Below are 16,435 nucleotides of genomic sequence, written 5' to 3'. Positions count from 1 at the left end.
TCTCAAACTATGGCACATTTTATTTGATTTATCATGGTACATTTGATAATATTTTATGCTATTTGATAATATTTTATGTTTATTATATTTTCTTCTATGTTTCACGAGATATTATTCTATATTTGTTAGACATTGTTTATAAGGATCTGTGGCCAGAGGACCTATTTTCCAAAGAAATAGGCCAAATGGCCAAATGGGTGGCCGCTGCGTTGGGCGCAGCGTGCGCCCCAAACGGACGCGCGGACGCGGGGCTCCGTCCGCGCGTCCGCTCGGGTACGCAAACAGCCCAAAACGGACGGCCCAGCGCGTCCGTTTGGGTCGCCCGGTTGGAGATGCCCTTATACCGGCGAATTGCAGTCACTCCAAACATAGGCCTCGTTTGATTAAAATGAATGGAATAGAAATTTTATACTTTCCTCCGATTCAAAATTATTGCTCAATTTAAGAAATTACTTTTAATCAGAGGGAGTAGAATTTTCACCATTTAATTTTTTTCTGCGTTGCTTGTTTCATTGTAGGATTGGAATCCTTAGCAATGCATAAAAAATCTTATAGAACTATATTACAACATGTTTCGGAGGAAAGTTTCCGTTCACTCAAACATCATGTTACATTTTTCTCTATTTTACTTGTGAGTTAAACGCTACTTGAAGAAATACCCTTCAGGTTTCAAATCCTAAAGGATTCAACTGGTCATGAAATTCTGATCCCGCATTTTTTCCTAATTCTATGTTCTAAGAATCATTTGAGATGGCGGACTTGCTCAATGGTGAAAATATAAGGTTTGCCCTTAATTGGTTGTGCCTCGCAATAGCCTTGTTGAAGGCATTGTGTTGAGAGCACGAACTCCAGGCAGTACTGACTCCAGGTGTTGTCTTGGCGGTTGTTTGCATTGCAACTACAAGGTTTTTATCACCATGGCGGGATCTTTTGTTTCTTCTTATTCTTCCTTTTTGTAGTGGGGTTGTGTGCATCCGTAATGATTTTAGGAAATTTGTAACATAGCGGGATCTTTTGTACTCGGTTGGAGCCGAACGTGATGGTCCGCGAGTTGGAGATTCACTCCATCAATAAGGCCTAGCTTTGTGCCGATTCTCTGTGTTTGCTTCTACACGGAAGAGACATCGCGACTCTGCTCTTTATGGTCAGTCGTCGGAGAGGGGTGGGGGATGAGCGATGCGATGCCCGGGGAGATGTGGAGGTGATCGTCGGAGTTGCCGCATGCACCCTTGGCGGCAGTTCCCAGACGATGACGCAGGTTCGATACTGCTACCTTCAGCCATGAGGATGGCCCTGCTACGCTCGAGTTTGATGCCTCCTGAAGCATGCTCTTCCTCCATCGGAGGATCTTCGCTGGCTTTGGCGTGGTTGTGCATGTACGACCCTCCCCATGTGGCGAAGGCAATATGGCCATGTCGGGAGGGCGATCTTCCTCGGTGGCATTCTAGGAATTGATCATGTTTCTACGAATCCTTTTAGAGTGCTCAACGGAAAAACAACTGGAGCATATTGTAAATTTTCTTTTTCTTTGAGGTCCTTTCTATAAAAGTTCTTACACCGTCGTTATAATGCAGATTATCCGTTCGAAAAGAAAAGGACAGGACTTCTAACACGCGTGAACTTCCGAGGAAACTGTGCAGCTCTCGCATGAACCACCACCCGAGCTACATACAGAATTCCAGTGTTGGGGCGGAGTAGATTAAGCTCGAGACAAGCACCAGCGTAACGCGACGCCTGAAAGCAGCCAGATGTCGAAGTTGCAACAACGCTCAAACTATACTCAAATCACAGTGGACGATTTGGTTGTAGCCTGCCTGCACTTGTTTTTGTTAATGTAGTCAATCATGGGGAGGTACAGTCCATAAAACAAAACCCAGGGGTCCCGTTGACCGTTGGCAGGCACACAGCTGCTAACGTGATCTCCGGCGGGTGCCTCGGGGTTGCCGCCGGCCGGCCGGGATGCCGGCGAGGGCCGGGGACCATCGACGGTGGTCCGGTCGTCCTGACTAGTTAGCGTTAAAGCCGGGATTGATGGCAAGGGTTGGTGCACTGATGCATAGTGCAAAACCGCGCTGGGCATATCTGTTAGTTAATTGGTGCTAAGCAAGCTGAGAGTATGATTGAGCATTGTTTAGCATTCTCTTACCTGAAATTGAGCAAGCTTTAGTAAGATCTGGAAGCTGACTGTTCAACACTTATTTTTCGAGATTCTGCCGGATGGAAGACTGGCAGTGGAATCTCGGCGTCGATTGAAATGACACATGTGGACAGAGGAACTATGAAATTCAGGGTGGCCATTGTACCTTCTCTAGCTAATGAAACCAAAATACCAATATAATAAAAGAGATTAGGTAATACATTTATACTTGAACAGGCAATCTACCAGGCTACCACTTCATGGCTTATGCAACTTTAAGGCCAGGCTACCAGGTTACTATCAATATAACAACAATATAAATCAAATTTTATTACTGTTTCAACAATACACGATACAACAATAATCTAAATTACAATAATTAATTAAATATGATAATTACACAAATAAATGGATTGTCCAAAATGCAAAGACTAGTTCAAAACACACATTACAAAAATATAAAATGAAATAAATAAAATTGGAGACCAGCGGCCATATAGCTGCCATATGCTCAACAAGATCATCATGGACTTGGGTATGTGTCTCCATCTCTTCAATCTGCCGGTATGTATGACAAAATGTTTGGATCCAATCCGGTTTCTGCTTGGTTTCACATGGCAACTAACATTGTCAAAATCGAAGGGAGGTCCACACCCCTCTCATTTTCCAAGATCATATTGTGTAGAATCACACAAGAAGTCTTGATCCTATGAAGGGTTTCTTATCCCAAAAACCATGAAAACCTCAACAATTACAAACCTAGCTTGCTACACACCAAAAGGCTCTTTCTATGTCTTCCTGATATGCTTCTTGGCACTTCGCAAAGTGAGCTTGCCTTTTTCTAGTGGGAGTTGTTATGGTCTTCACAAATATTGATCATGATGCATGGATCTCGTCGGCTAGATAGTACCCCCATGGTATAGTCATGACCATTAACGGTGTAGTTGCAGGCCATATCATCTCCAATAGCAACTCCAGCGGCGCCATCCATCAAGCATATCCGGTCAAGGAAATTCCAATCTGGTCAACGCCTCCCACGGTGTTCCACAATTGGTCCATGGCTGGTGGCCGCGAGACGTGCTGTCGTAGCCTATTCGACGGTACTCCAGAGGAGAGATCCTCATGGAGGGGAGAAGAAGAAGGGGCCATTGGGCGGAGAGTCCTCGGGACGGTGGTACGCGATTTACCCAGCTTCGGACCACCTGCACGATGGCAAGGCCTACTGCTGCTTTTTCTGGAATTATCTGGGCGCTTTCGCGTTGTTACAATGAGTTGTGGTTGTGCCTCTAGGGCTCCCGGGTTCCGGCTTATAAAGGCGCACGGATCTAGGGTTTACATGGAGAGTCCTAGCCGGAATACAAGTTGCCTAACTATGGTACAATGTCTTGCCGTGAACGTCAAGGATCCGCCTTCCATCTATGTCGTGCAGGATCCGGATACCTTATGGGCCTCTACGGATCCGGCCTCCTTCGTAGGTCGGTTGGGATCCGGCTTCCTGTTCCTGGACTGGAATTCATCCTTCAAGATCTACAGCAACTGGGCCACCCGATGGGCCACATGCCACATCACCAACTATGGGCCACCCGGGCTTGCCGGATCTAGGCCATGCCGTTGATATACCCATAAAGTATACCCACAACACGTGCCATGACCTGTACGAGTGAGGGTAATGGAGAGGCGGCCGACGCGAGGGGAACTTCTCGGCAACGTGGTGTCGCGGGTGACTCAAATCTAGGACGGTAGGCGGTGGTGGCACAAGGGCTTCTAAGTGTGCTCGAGCTAAAATTTTAGGGGCACATCTTTTTCCTAGTGACATGGGAAGCTGAAAATATGGCCCCACAAACCGGGTTTATGATGTACGGATAGGTGGATATGTGGAAAACTGCAAAACCTTTTCCCATGTCAGGCTGATTATGCGGTATCTAAGTGATCGTTTTTTTTCCATTCAAAACCGCAAAGTAGCGGTTATTATGTGGAGATGTCTAATAACGTAATTCTGTGATTTGTACTTATATAATTGCGTCGACCGGCTGTGGTGCTTGTGCTAACCGGGGCAAACCAGGAAGCGCCCAGGTGCCGGCCCGACACCTCGCCCGGTCCCTGCCGGACGGCCCGGCATAGGCTGGCTCCCATGCCGGTGCACACCGGATGCTCTCCAGTAGGCAATCGAGGCTCGCCTGGTGCCTCGCCCGATTGCTGCCGGTTGGCCCGGTCTGAGACCCGGTAGGACCGGGTGACTCACCGGCTGGTCCGGCGCCACGCCCGGCAGGCCGGCCACTTTGATCAGATGCTAAGATGGACACTCCCCATCGGCTGGATTTTGACCTGGACTATAAATACCCCTTCCCTACGTTAGAACAGTTAGGCATTACACTATACTCTGTTCTTGAGCTCTCTCTCATACTCCCTTGTTGCAAGCACCAAAAGCCACAGATCTCCCTCCTCCTCCACTCAAACTCAAATCCCTATGAGGAAAGTTAGAGGAGGTCTTGATCTACCGTCTCACCGAGCCAAAATCTTGTTCCCCTTTGTATTCTTCAAGATACCTGTTCTCTAGGGTTTCTTGGAAAGCCTAGGTGGCCAGAATCGTCCGGATGCATCCGTTCTGTGGATTTGCTCCTGGCAAGATTGTGAAGGTTTGGATGCTGCCTCAAAATCTACCACAAGTGAAAGGGCTATTCCTTCATGGGATAGGCTCGGAGAAGAAGGTGAGCCTTTGTGGTGTTGGGAAATCCTTCGTGGGATCCCACACCTCTCCAACGTGACGTACTTTCCTCTTGAGAAAAGGAACACGGGAATACATCTTTGTGTCTGCGTGCTTTTAGTTATCTCTAACCGAACTCTTTACTTGTGTTATCTAACATGTAAGAGCCTTCATGCTTGAGTTACTTGCATTATCATCTAGGTTGTCTCATCTAGTTTGTATTAAACTCACATTTATATTCCGCAAAGCCTAATACTACAAAGAAAAAATTAAAATGTGTAGAAACCTATTCACTTCCCCCTCTAGGTTTACCATCTCGGAACTTTCAATAATTAAGCATGTGTGGCTACTAGACAGTAGTCTTTTGTGTACATCTTCTTCCTTGAAATATTTTTCTTGAGTGCACAACTTGTTCGACCGAAAGTGAACTCTGGAAGCTGAATGTTTTGTGTACATCTTCTTCTTCTTTTCTTTCTTGCTCTTCTATTCTTTCTTCCAACAAAAACCACACAAGAATAACATATCATATCCTACAAGCTCTTCAACTTTTGGGCACACCGATCATGCTACATCCTTCAAATCTTATATAACAAAATTAGTCATATATAATTATTGTCATCAACACCAAAACCACTTACTAAAGGAGATATGCTCTTTCACTAATATCAATAACATGCGACCAAAGCTAATGGAAGTGGGAAAGAGGGGGCTTTAGAGCAAGTCCAACAGCACCCTTATAACCACCCCTATACTAAATATAGGGAAGAAACAACAAAAATATGGCTCCAACAGCTCCCCTATAGCCTCCCCTAAATATTGGTGTCCCCAACTCAACCCCCCTCTCTCCCCTATGCATTGGGGTTGTGGAGGTGCCCCCTATACATGCCCCAACCCATGTTTATGTCTTGTTATAAATCTTACATGTGGGCTCTACATTATTAAAATACATGTGAATATGACATTGGGGAGGAATTATAGGGGAGCTGTTGGAAAGAAGAAAAATATAGGGGAGGAATCTTTTTAGGGGTGTCCCCTACATGAAGATATAGGGGAGAAAATATAGGGGTGCTGTTGGACTTGCTCTTAGTCCCGATTCCCTAGTCCCGGTTGCAAAATTGGAACTAAAGGGCCTTACCAATCGAGACTGAATCCTCCTTATCTACTACTGCTATCGTGGTCACTTTTTTCCGTTCAATACCTCTAAATAGTGGTTATTATGTGGACGATAAATCTGGGATTTGTACTTATGTTATTAAGTATGTGTGGCTACTATCCAGTAGTCTTTTACGTACATCCCCTCCTTTGAAATATATTTCTGGAGTGCACAACTTGTGTGACTGAGAGTATGATTGAGCATTGTTTACCATCCTCTTAACTGAAATTGAGCAACTTTTTGTAAACTCTAGAAGCTGAATATTGAGCACATAGTCCTTTTTCTTTGGAGATTCTACTGGGTGTGGAATGTTGGCAATGGAATCTCACCTTCGATTCAAATACCCATATGTGGACAGAGGGACCAGGAAATCTAGGGTGGGCAGCCTGCCAAGCTACCACTTCATGGCATATATGCAGCTGAGGTCAGGCTTGGAGAAAAAACATGTGGTGGAATGGAACTCTCCAAGGTTTTATACATTATTTCCTCCAAACCTAGTGGTACATCTGTGGTATAATTAAGCATGTGTAGGTAGTCTTTTATGTACAACTTGTTCTTTCAAATATTTTTGATGAGTGCACAACTTGTGCCATCCTTTGCAATTTGCTTTACTAGCTAGACTACAATGTACAACCCCCAAATTACAATTGAGAAGACCAAAAAAGGTACACTTAAAAGTTAAGAGATCACGATCAAGTGTGATGGACGACGGAGAAGCGAAACCAAAAAAATTAATCACCGGTCCTTCTCGGTGGCGCTGGCGTCGCTGACCCGCCTGTGCGGCGAGCCCGCCGTGTCGTCCACCGGCACGACGCCGCCCTCCTTGCGGCTCCTGATCTTGATCAGGCCGTAGAGCTTCTTGAACTCTCGCATGGGCGTCTCCTTCCCGAACCCGCCTGGCGACAGGCTCGCCGCGTTGGACTCGGACGCGGCCGTGTTGGGCTCGTCGAGGTGGCCGGATAATCTTGAGCTGAGCCTGGGCGGGCGAGCCGCGGCCGCGGAGCTGGTTCTGGCAGGCGGCGCCGCGACGTGCTGCAGCGCGCTGATGACGGTGCGGAGCGCGCGGCTCGGGGAGGCGCGGTTGGCGAGCATGATCTCGCCGAGCTCGGCGGGGCTAAGGCGCGCGCCGGCGTGGAAGCCCTCCTCGACCTGCGGGTAGAGCTTGTGGTCCTTGAGGCCGAGGTAGTTGCTGGCGAGCGCCTTGAAGCCCTCGAAGTCGCAGAGGGTGAAGTGGATGTGCACGTCCAGCCGGCCCGGCCGCAGCACGGCCGGGTCCACGCCGTCCTTGCCGCCGCTCATGGTGAAGACCATCACGCGCTCCTCGCCGCAGCAGGAGGAGAGCCCGTCCATGAAGCCGAGCACCCTGGCGGCCCTGGCGGCGGAGGTTTCCCCGTCGCTGCCGCCGCCGCGGAGGTAGCGGTCGAGGTCCTCGACGAGGATGAGCGAGCGCGGGGCGGTGTCGAGGAGCATGGCGCGGAGGTCGTCGTCGGTGCCGGCGCGGGAGAGGTCGACGTCGTAGACGTCGTAGCCGAGGAACCTGGCCATGGCGGCGGCGAAGGTGGACTTGCCGGTGCCGTGCTGGCCGTAGAGCAGGTAGCTCCGGCGCCAGACGCGGCCGAGGCGGTGGTAGTATGCGCGGCCCTTGAGGAAGGTCTCGAGGTCGGCGCGGACGCGGGCCTTGAGGTCCGGGTCCATGGCCACCGTGTCGAGCGTGGCAGGGTGGGTGAAAGGCGCGGACGCCCAGCGCGGTGCGGCGCCGTCGGAGCTACCGGAGTTGGCGTAGAGGCGGAGCTCGCGGCGGCGGAGCTCCATCTCGTCGGCGACGGACTCGACGTGCTGGAGGTAGGGCCGCAGCACGCGGGTGCGGTCGTGGCGGCGCACGCGCAGGACGAGGCGGTCGGCGCCGGCGTTGGTCCAGGCGAGGCGCGCGCCGAGGAAGGCGTCGTGCGCGGTGTGTCCCGGGCCGAGCTGCAGCGAGAAGTCGTTGGTCTTGGTCGGGGAGGAGAGCAGGCAGGCGGCGTCCGCGTCCTCCAGGGAGGGCAGCGACGACACGTAGGCCGCCGCCTTGCGGAAGAGCGGGTTCTCGGCCGCGTCGCCGGCGGCGACGAGCCGCGGCACGTCGTAGTACTGGTAGGCCTGGGCCCACTCGTCGGCCCAGCGCCAGAGCCGGCGCGCCGCGTGCGCCGCCGACTTGTAGGAGAGCACGGCCCGCAGCGCGACCGCGGCCAGGGCGGCGTAGGCCAGGACGCCGACGACGTCCGGCAGCGGCATGGCGCGCGGCGGCTGACCCCACGAGGAGGAGTCGCGCGCACGGTTGCGCGGTTTGATTCGGTCGCGTCGGTTGGTTTGGTTTCGTTTGTTTGGGAGGGAGGAAGAGAGAGAGAGATTGGGAAGGAAGGTTGGCGTGGGGTTTTAAGTAGAGAGCGTGGTTGGGTTGGCGATTATGGTCTGGTCGGGATTGGCGCACGTCAAAGAAAGAAAGGCAGAGGGGTACACGGGATGAGAAGGCGCTGCTGCTGCTGCTTGCGTAGGCGTAGCGGATACGAATTTCTCTTTTTTCTGAATTTCATATGGCCTCCTTTTTGTGGTGGTTTGAAACTGTTTGGACTCGTCGCGTTATCTGCTCCGTTTTTTTTTATTTTTCTTGATTGAGATGAGATTTCTGGTGTAATTGGTGTGGTTGAGGTGATTGGAACAGGTGCGTGGTTGACAAATTCCTGCATTATTACCACACATTGATAGTAGCAGTTGATGTGCCTGAATCTCTGATACTCCTATTTTCTATCCGCTTCTGTAAACGTCTCTCCTCGGAACTTGGGGCATCTTCGGTGAGGCCAAGTGGCCAACGTAAATCTTCGCCAAAGTAAGGCCGGTGCCAACGCGGGCGGCAGCCGGGGCGCTACCGCCCGGGGCGGGGCGGGAGAGGGGCTGGAGGCGGGCGGGACGGAGGCGAGGCGCCGGCGGGGGCGCCGGCGGTAGCGCCCGCTCCCGCCCGGCCGGGCGCCCGCGTTGGCGGCGGGAGGGAGGCGGGAGAGGGGCGGAGGCGGGGCGGCGCTATGGCGGGGGGGGGCGGGAGGCAGGCGGGCGGTAGGCGGGCGGGAGGCGGGCTGGAGGCGGGCGGGAGTGGGCGGGAGCGGGGCGGGAGTGGGGCGGCAGGGCCCAACGGCTAGCTGACGTGCCGCGACGCGATTGGTCCACGTCAGCTAGCCGTTGCTGGTTCAAAAAACCCTATACATTTCCACTCTCCATTTCCACTCCACTCTACACCATGTCTTCATCCAGCAGCAGTTCGAGCGACGGAGTGGAGGGTGATTTCATCGCTGCATTCCAGCAGGAGTATGAGGAGGAGATGCAAGCCGAGGAGGTGGTGCCAAGACGTCGGCGCCGCCGACAGTTCATCAGGCGTGATCGTCTGGGTGCCCACGATCGGCTCTTCGAGGACTACTTCGCCGACGACTGCAACTATCCTCCGAGCTTCTTTCGGCGAAGGTATCGGATGAGACGATCCCTCTTCCTGACCATTGTGGCTAGATTGGGTGAATACTCTCCGTATTTCACCCAAAGAAATGATGCTCTCAACCGTGCTGGTTTCTCTCCCCTGCAAAAGTGTACTGCGGCTTTGCGTCTGTTAGCTTATGGAGCCGCTGCAGATACAATAGATACAATAGATACAATAGATGAATGGACACGAGTACAACTATGGTTACTACCTTGCCGACGGCATCTACCCCTCCTGGCCGGTGTTCATGAAAGGTGTTACTCTTCCACAAAATGAAAAGCAGCGAGTGTTCACTGCTGCTCAATCAGCGCATCGCAAAGATGTCGAGTGTGCCTTTGGAGTGTTGAAGTCTAGGTTCAACATTCTAGCAGTTCCGGGACGCTCCTACTCCAGGCGTACTCTTGGATTGATCATGCGTGCATGTGTCATTCTGCACAACATGATCATTGACGATGAGCGTGGACAAAATTTGGACAACATCTATGAGACAGTTGATTCAAATGTCGGCCCTGCAATACACCACCATGCACCACCAAGCCTAGCAGCCAGGATTCAGATGGACACCGAAATGAGGGACTCACCGATGTATACACAGCTCCAGCATGATTTGATGGAGCATGTGTGGGCTAATTCCTAGATTATGTAATTTTTTCAGATTTTTATGTAATTTTTTTTATGATGTAATCGGTAACAATTTTAGTTCAATAAAATAATTTCCTTGCATTATTTATATTGTTGTAACGTAAACAAAGATATGCTCATGTTGAAGAGAGAGAAAAGCTGACGTGGAGGAGAGAGAACTAAAGCTGGCACTATAGCCTGTGCATTGGCACCGTGTGGTGAGAGTGGGGTGAGAGTGGGGTGAGAGTGGGCCAAAAGCTGACGTGGCGGGGCTGGAGGCGGGCGGTGCGTTGGCACCAGCCTAAGTCATAACATGAAGAGTCTGTAGTATCATACTGTCAATCTGTCATGCATACGATATTAATGTACGATACTATTTTTACGAGGCTTAGTATCACCTAGTAGTATCGTAGAGTAATTATATTTATTGATTTATATGTACAATCTTAATAAAAAGTTATGTACAAAATTTATTTGAAATTATTATTTTTAATTTTACGTGCTATGATACAGTATCTACGTATGATATTGTTATTATCTTTTCCATCATTAATTGACGTGACCCATCAGTTTTTTTTTTCATGCATCTAGCATGATAATAAGCTATGATAATCCACTGTAGGTAGTCTAAGGTCTTTCACAATGAACTGGTTCTTAGCATATTATCCTAGGTAAGATACACCACTGCTCCAATGCATTGTTTCTTAATTGTTATATCTACTTATATGTATGCATGTAATTGAGCTAGGATTGTATTTTTGCACATGGTTCTATGCAAGTGTTGTTTTTTAGCTAAGATACAACACTACTATCTTTTTTCATTAACTATAATGCCACATAGATATTTTGCATATGATCACACGCTAAAAGACACCCACTGTGAAAGGTCTAAGGCAATCTCTAACACCACTAGTAGAAAACCTCTCATCCATCTAAGCCTTTAGTACCGGTTCCCTTACGAACCGGTACGAAAGGCGTTATTAATACCGGTTCCAGGGGGGACATCTATACCGGTTTGTTATGGACCTTTAATACCGGTTCGTGTTACGAACCGGTATGAAAGGGTTTCTGCCCAGTTTTCAGGCGGTGGTGGGGCCAAGGCTGCACCTTTAGTACCGGTTCATGTAAGGAACCGGTACTAAAGGGTCCATGCCCTATATCAGCGCGCGGCGGCGCCCGAGCTCCCTGCATATCTCATTTCCTTCTCATCCTCTCTCACATTTCCAAATATTTTGCACCTCTCACACTCCAATAATCTTCATTTTTCTCCACCATTTTAACAAGATTAACGGCACCCATCTATCTAAGGGTTAGCAATATCATCCTTCCCTTCCGGCGTTCCTAATTTAGCTCATTTCTTTGGTAGTTTTAACTAGTACTATTTTGTAGTGCAAGCAAGGTGTTCGATGAAATGCCTAAGTTAGTGATTTTATTTTTTTATATGCAATTTAAGCTGAAATTATGGTATGTTTTGTAGGTTTTAATTAGTATCATCCTCGTCCTTACCGCCGTCGATCGCCAGCGTCGTCCCCTAGCCGGCACGGTACCACCTCGGTGAGCCCCTCTTCTTTTTTATAAAAAACAATTAGTTTTATGTGATGAACTTGAATATTAATTAATTAAGTTGGTCACTCATATATCCACGATGTTGTGTACTTAATGATTTTTGATATACATATAAAATGCAGATGAGTCGACAATGGATGTACGGTGACCGGTGCCATCCCGAGTTCATTAATGGCATGCATTATTTTCTCAGCGTGGCTGAGGCAAACAGGCGGTCGAATGGTTTCATGTATTGTCCATGTAGTTCCTGTAAGAATATGAAGGATTACTCTACCTCAAAGACCCTTCACGTCCACCTGCTGGAGAACGGTTTCATGCCCAGCTATAATTGTTGGACCAAGCACGGAGAAAGAGGGGTTATATTGGAAGACAACGAAGAAGAAGAGGATAGTGACAACTATCCCTTATTCACTGAAGACGGTGATAGTAGAATGGGGGAAGACGAAGCTGAAGAAGAGCCCATTTTCGATGAGCCGATTTTTGATGACCCGGATGACGATTTGGGTCGGACCATTCTTGATGCGAAGATGAACTGCGGAAATGAAAAGGAGAGGTTGAAGTTGGAGAAAATGTTAGAGGATCACAACAAACTGTTGTACCCAAATTGCGAGAATGGTCAGAAAAAGCTGGCTACCACGCTGGAATTGCTGCAGTGGAAGGCAGAGAATGGTACTTCTGACAAGGGATTTGAAAAGTTGCTGAAAATAATAAAGAAGATGCTTCCAGGGGAGAACGTATTGCCCTCTACTACGTACGAAGCAAAGAAGGTTGTCTGCCCTCTAGGATTAGAGGTGCAGAAGATACATGCATGCATCAATGACTGCATCCTCTACCGCGGGGAGTACGAGAATTTGAATGCATGCCCTGTATGTAGTGCATTGAGGTATAAGATCAGGCGAGATGACCCTGGCGATGTTGAGGGCGAGTCCACCCCCAGGAAGAGGGTTCCTGCGAAGGTGATGTGGTATGCTCCTATAATACCACGGTTGAAACGTTTGTTCCAGAACAAAGAGCATGCCAAGTTGTTGCGATGGCACAAAGAGGACCGTAAGAAAGATTTGATCTTTGAGACACCCCGCTGACGGGTCGCAGTGGAGAAAAATCGACAGAGAGTTCAAGTCATTTTCAGATGACGCAAGGAACTTAAGATCTGGTCTAAGTACAGATGGCTTTAATCCTTTCGGGGAGCAGAGCTCCAGTCATAGCACATGGCCAATGACTCTATGTATCTATAACCTTCCTCCTTGGTTGTGCATGAAGCGGAAGTTCATTATGATGCCAGTGCTCATCCAGGGCCCGAAGCAACCCGGCAACGACATTGATGTGTACCTGAGGCCATTGGTTGAAGAACTTTTAGAGTTGTGGCGTGACGAAGGTGTACCTGTGTGGGATGAGCACGAACAAAAGGAATTTAACCTACGAGCGTTGTTATTTGTAACCATCAATGATTGGCCTGCTCTTGGTAACATTTCAGGGCAGTCAAACAAGGGATACAATGCATGCACACACTGTTTAGGTGAGACTGACATTAATTATTTGGGAAACAAGAATGTGTACCTGGGGCATCGTCGATTTCTTCCAAAACAACATCACGTAAGAAAGAGAGGAAAGCATTTCGGAGGTGAGGCAGATAACCGAACGAAGCCTACCCGACCTACTGGGGAAGTTATATATGATATGGTCAAGGATTTAAAAGTGATCTTTGGAAAGGGTCCTGGCGGACAATCTGTTCCGCATGATGTTGACGGACACGTACCCATGTGGAAGAAGAAGTCGATATTTTGGGAGCTACCATACTGGAAATTCTTAGAGGTTCACTCTGCAATCGACGTGATGCACGTGACAAAAAATCTTTGCGTGAACCTGCTAAACTTCTTGGGCGTGTATGGGAAGACAAAACATACACTGGATGCACGGCAGGACCAGCAAAGTATCCACGAAGGAAACAACCTGAATCCAGAGAAGTATCAAGGTCCTGCCAGCTACGCTCTTACCAAAGAGGAGAAGGAGATCTTTTTTGAAGTCCTGAGTAGCATCAAGGTCCCGTCTGGCTGATGGGGTTCGTAGCATAGAAAACAAAAAATTTCCTACCGCAAGACGAATAAATCCAAGATCTAATCTATGGAACACCCAAGATCTAATCTACAAGATCGAAGCAACGAGATTGATATGAGACTAACCCTCGAAGATTTCCAAAGCCTACGAGATTAGATCTCGTTGTTGGTGTAGACGATCATCCCCGGTGCAATCCGGCAGCACTTCCGTACTCGGTCGCGCGTACGGTGTCGATGAAGCCCTTCCTCTCCCCGTTCCAGCGGGCAGCGGAGGTGTGGTAGATCTCCACGGAATCCCAGCAGCACGACGGCGTGGTGGTGGTGGTGGAGAAGAATTCCTGCAGGGCTTCGCCCAAGCCGGAGCAGGAGAAACTGGGAGGGAGGAGAGGTGGCAAATTAGGGTTGCGTACGGAGCAGCTTTGGCCGGCCAAACTATCCCACTATATATAGTCGGGAACTAGGGTTAGGGTTTCACAAAACCCATCTAGTGTCGGCGCCTGGTGGGCCCACACAACACCCTGGCGCAGCCTGGGAGGGGCCCGCGCCGGCCTGTTGTGTGGCCCACCCCTGGCTCTTCTCCTTCTCCCCTTTTGACTCCGTCTACGTGACAGAAAAATAAGAACTTCTGTTTTTATTTCGTCCAATTCCGAGAATGTTTCCAGAACAACTTTTCTTGAAATACAAAATAGCAGAATTCTTCCAGAACAATTCCGGTCCTCCTCGTGATGTCTTGGATCCCATCCGAGACCCCGAACAACATTCGGTCTCCATCTCATATTCCGAATCTACCTATGCGACATCGAACCTTAAGCGCGTCACCCTACGGTTCGCGAACTATGCAGACATGGTCGAGACTCCTCTCCGAGCAATAACCAATAGCGGGATCTGGAGATCCATAATGGCTCCCACATATTCAACGATGACTTAGTGATCGATTGAACCATTTACATACGATGCCGATTCCCTTTGTCACGCGATATTTTACTTGTCCGAGGTTCGATCATCGGTATCTCCATACCTTGTTCAACCTCGTTACCGACAAGTACTCTTTACTCGTACCGCGGTATGTCATCTCTCATGATCTAATCATGTGCTTGCAAGCTAATCAGATGACATTCCACCGAGAGGGCCCAGAGTATATCTATCCGTCATCAGGATGGACAAATCCCACTATTGATCCATATGCCTCAACTCACACTTTCCAAATACTTAATCCCATCTTTATAACCACCCATTTACACAATGGCGTTTGATGTAATCAAAGTACCCTTCCGGTGTAAGTGATTTACATGATCTCATGGTCGAAGGACTAAGGCAACTATGTATTGAAAGCCTATAGCAAGTTGAACTTAATGACTTGATCTTATGCTACGCTCATTTGGGTGTGTGTCCATTATATCATTCAACTAATGACATAACCTTGTTATTAATAACATCCAATGTTCATGATCACGAAACCATGATCATCCATTAATCAACAAGCTAGTTATACAAGAGGCTTACTAGGGACTCCTTGTTGTTTACATAACACACATGTACCAATGTTTTAGTTGATACAATAATAGCATGGGATGTAAACATTTATCATGAACACTAAGATATAACAATAACTAATTTATTATTGCATCTTGGGCATATCTCCAACAGTCTCCCACTTGCACTAGAGTCAATAATCTAGTTTACATTTGAAAAGATATAACACCTTGGCCTTCTGGTGCTTATCATGTTTTGCTCACGGGAGAGGTTTTTAGTCAACGGATCTGACTGTTCAGAAACGTATGTATTTTGCAATTCATTTGCGTCTCAACGCATCACTCATTTTCCAAATGAGTTGGCATTAATTGTATATGCTTAGTCCTCTGGTGGAACCTTAATTCCGCGGTCTGAAAATAAGTCACTAATATTGTCATACACAATATAGCTTCAAAGTTCTGACACTGTCGGAACTACACCAAGTTCTCAAAAAACTCCTCGACTTAACATCCTCAGTCATTGTCAAAACAATGACATACTCTGCCTTTGTTTGTAGAATCCGTCACAATATTTAGAACTCTTCTAAATCTAGAAAAGACTTCTCTTAGCTCATTGCGCTACCTTTTAATCAACACTTATCCTAATTGAGATTGAAAATATATTTTTTTATATGTGACCAAACTAATATCGGTGCAACACCTTACAGCGATTTGTTTGTCATTACCCCATACAAAAACTATATATATATATATATCCTTGGTTCTTCTAAAGTACTGATCATCACATGAATCATTCTGGTATATGCTCGTAACAATTTAGAGCACATGACATCTGGCCTTGTACATATTATTCGTGATCTAAAGTCATTCATGTGTTTTTACTCATCGAGCGTCAAATACACTCAAGTCTTGTTAAACCTTCACATGGAAAAGAACACCTTCTTAATATTTTTATATTGAACTACTTCAATATTCATTCTATGTACTTTGACTTAAACCTATTATGTGTTTCAATCTATCTTCATAGATCTTGGCACTAAATATGTTTCAGTCCATATCCTTTCATTGAAATTAATTCTCAATGAAACTTTTAATCACATCAAGTACATGATCACATTATTTTTAATCAACGATATGTCATCTACATAAAGTATTATAAATATGTCTCAGCGCTCCCACTTAATTTCTTGCAAATGCAAGCATCCTCATCATTTCTAATGAAATCAAAA

General features: G+C 47.7%; 1 protein-coding gene across 1 annotated transcript; it reads right to left on the bottom strand.

The window, feature by feature from the left end:
- Positions 1-6,444: 6,444 nt before the first annotated feature.
- Positions 6,445-8,393, bottom strand: LOC127306459 (AAA-ATPase At2g46620). Its single transcript, XM_051337099.2, has one exon. The coding sequence runs from the start codon at positions 8,263-8,265 to the stop codon at positions 6,730-6,732; it is 1,536 nt and encodes a 511-aa protein (XP_051193059.1). The 5' UTR covers positions 8,266-8,393; the 3' UTR covers positions 6,445-6,729.
- Positions 8,394-16,435: the final 8,042 nt, after the last annotated feature.

Source organism: Lolium perenne, chromosome 1 (genome assembly GCF_019359855.2).
Source record: "Lolium perenne isolate Kyuss_39 chromosome 1, Kyuss_2.0, whole genome shotgun sequence".
In the NCBI taxonomy this organism is placed as follows: Eukaryota; Viridiplantae; Streptophyta; class Magnoliopsida; order Poales; family Poaceae; genus Lolium; species Lolium perenne.
The sequence above is the reverse complement of the archived record's forward strand: the minus strand, read 5'-3'. Positions and strand labels throughout refer to the sequence as shown.

Coding starts and splice junctions, on each gene's coding strand:
- LOC127306459 (XM_051337099.2), bottom strand. CDS start 8,265: ATGCCGCTGCCGGACGTCGTCGGCGTCCTGGCCTACGCCGCCCTGGCC.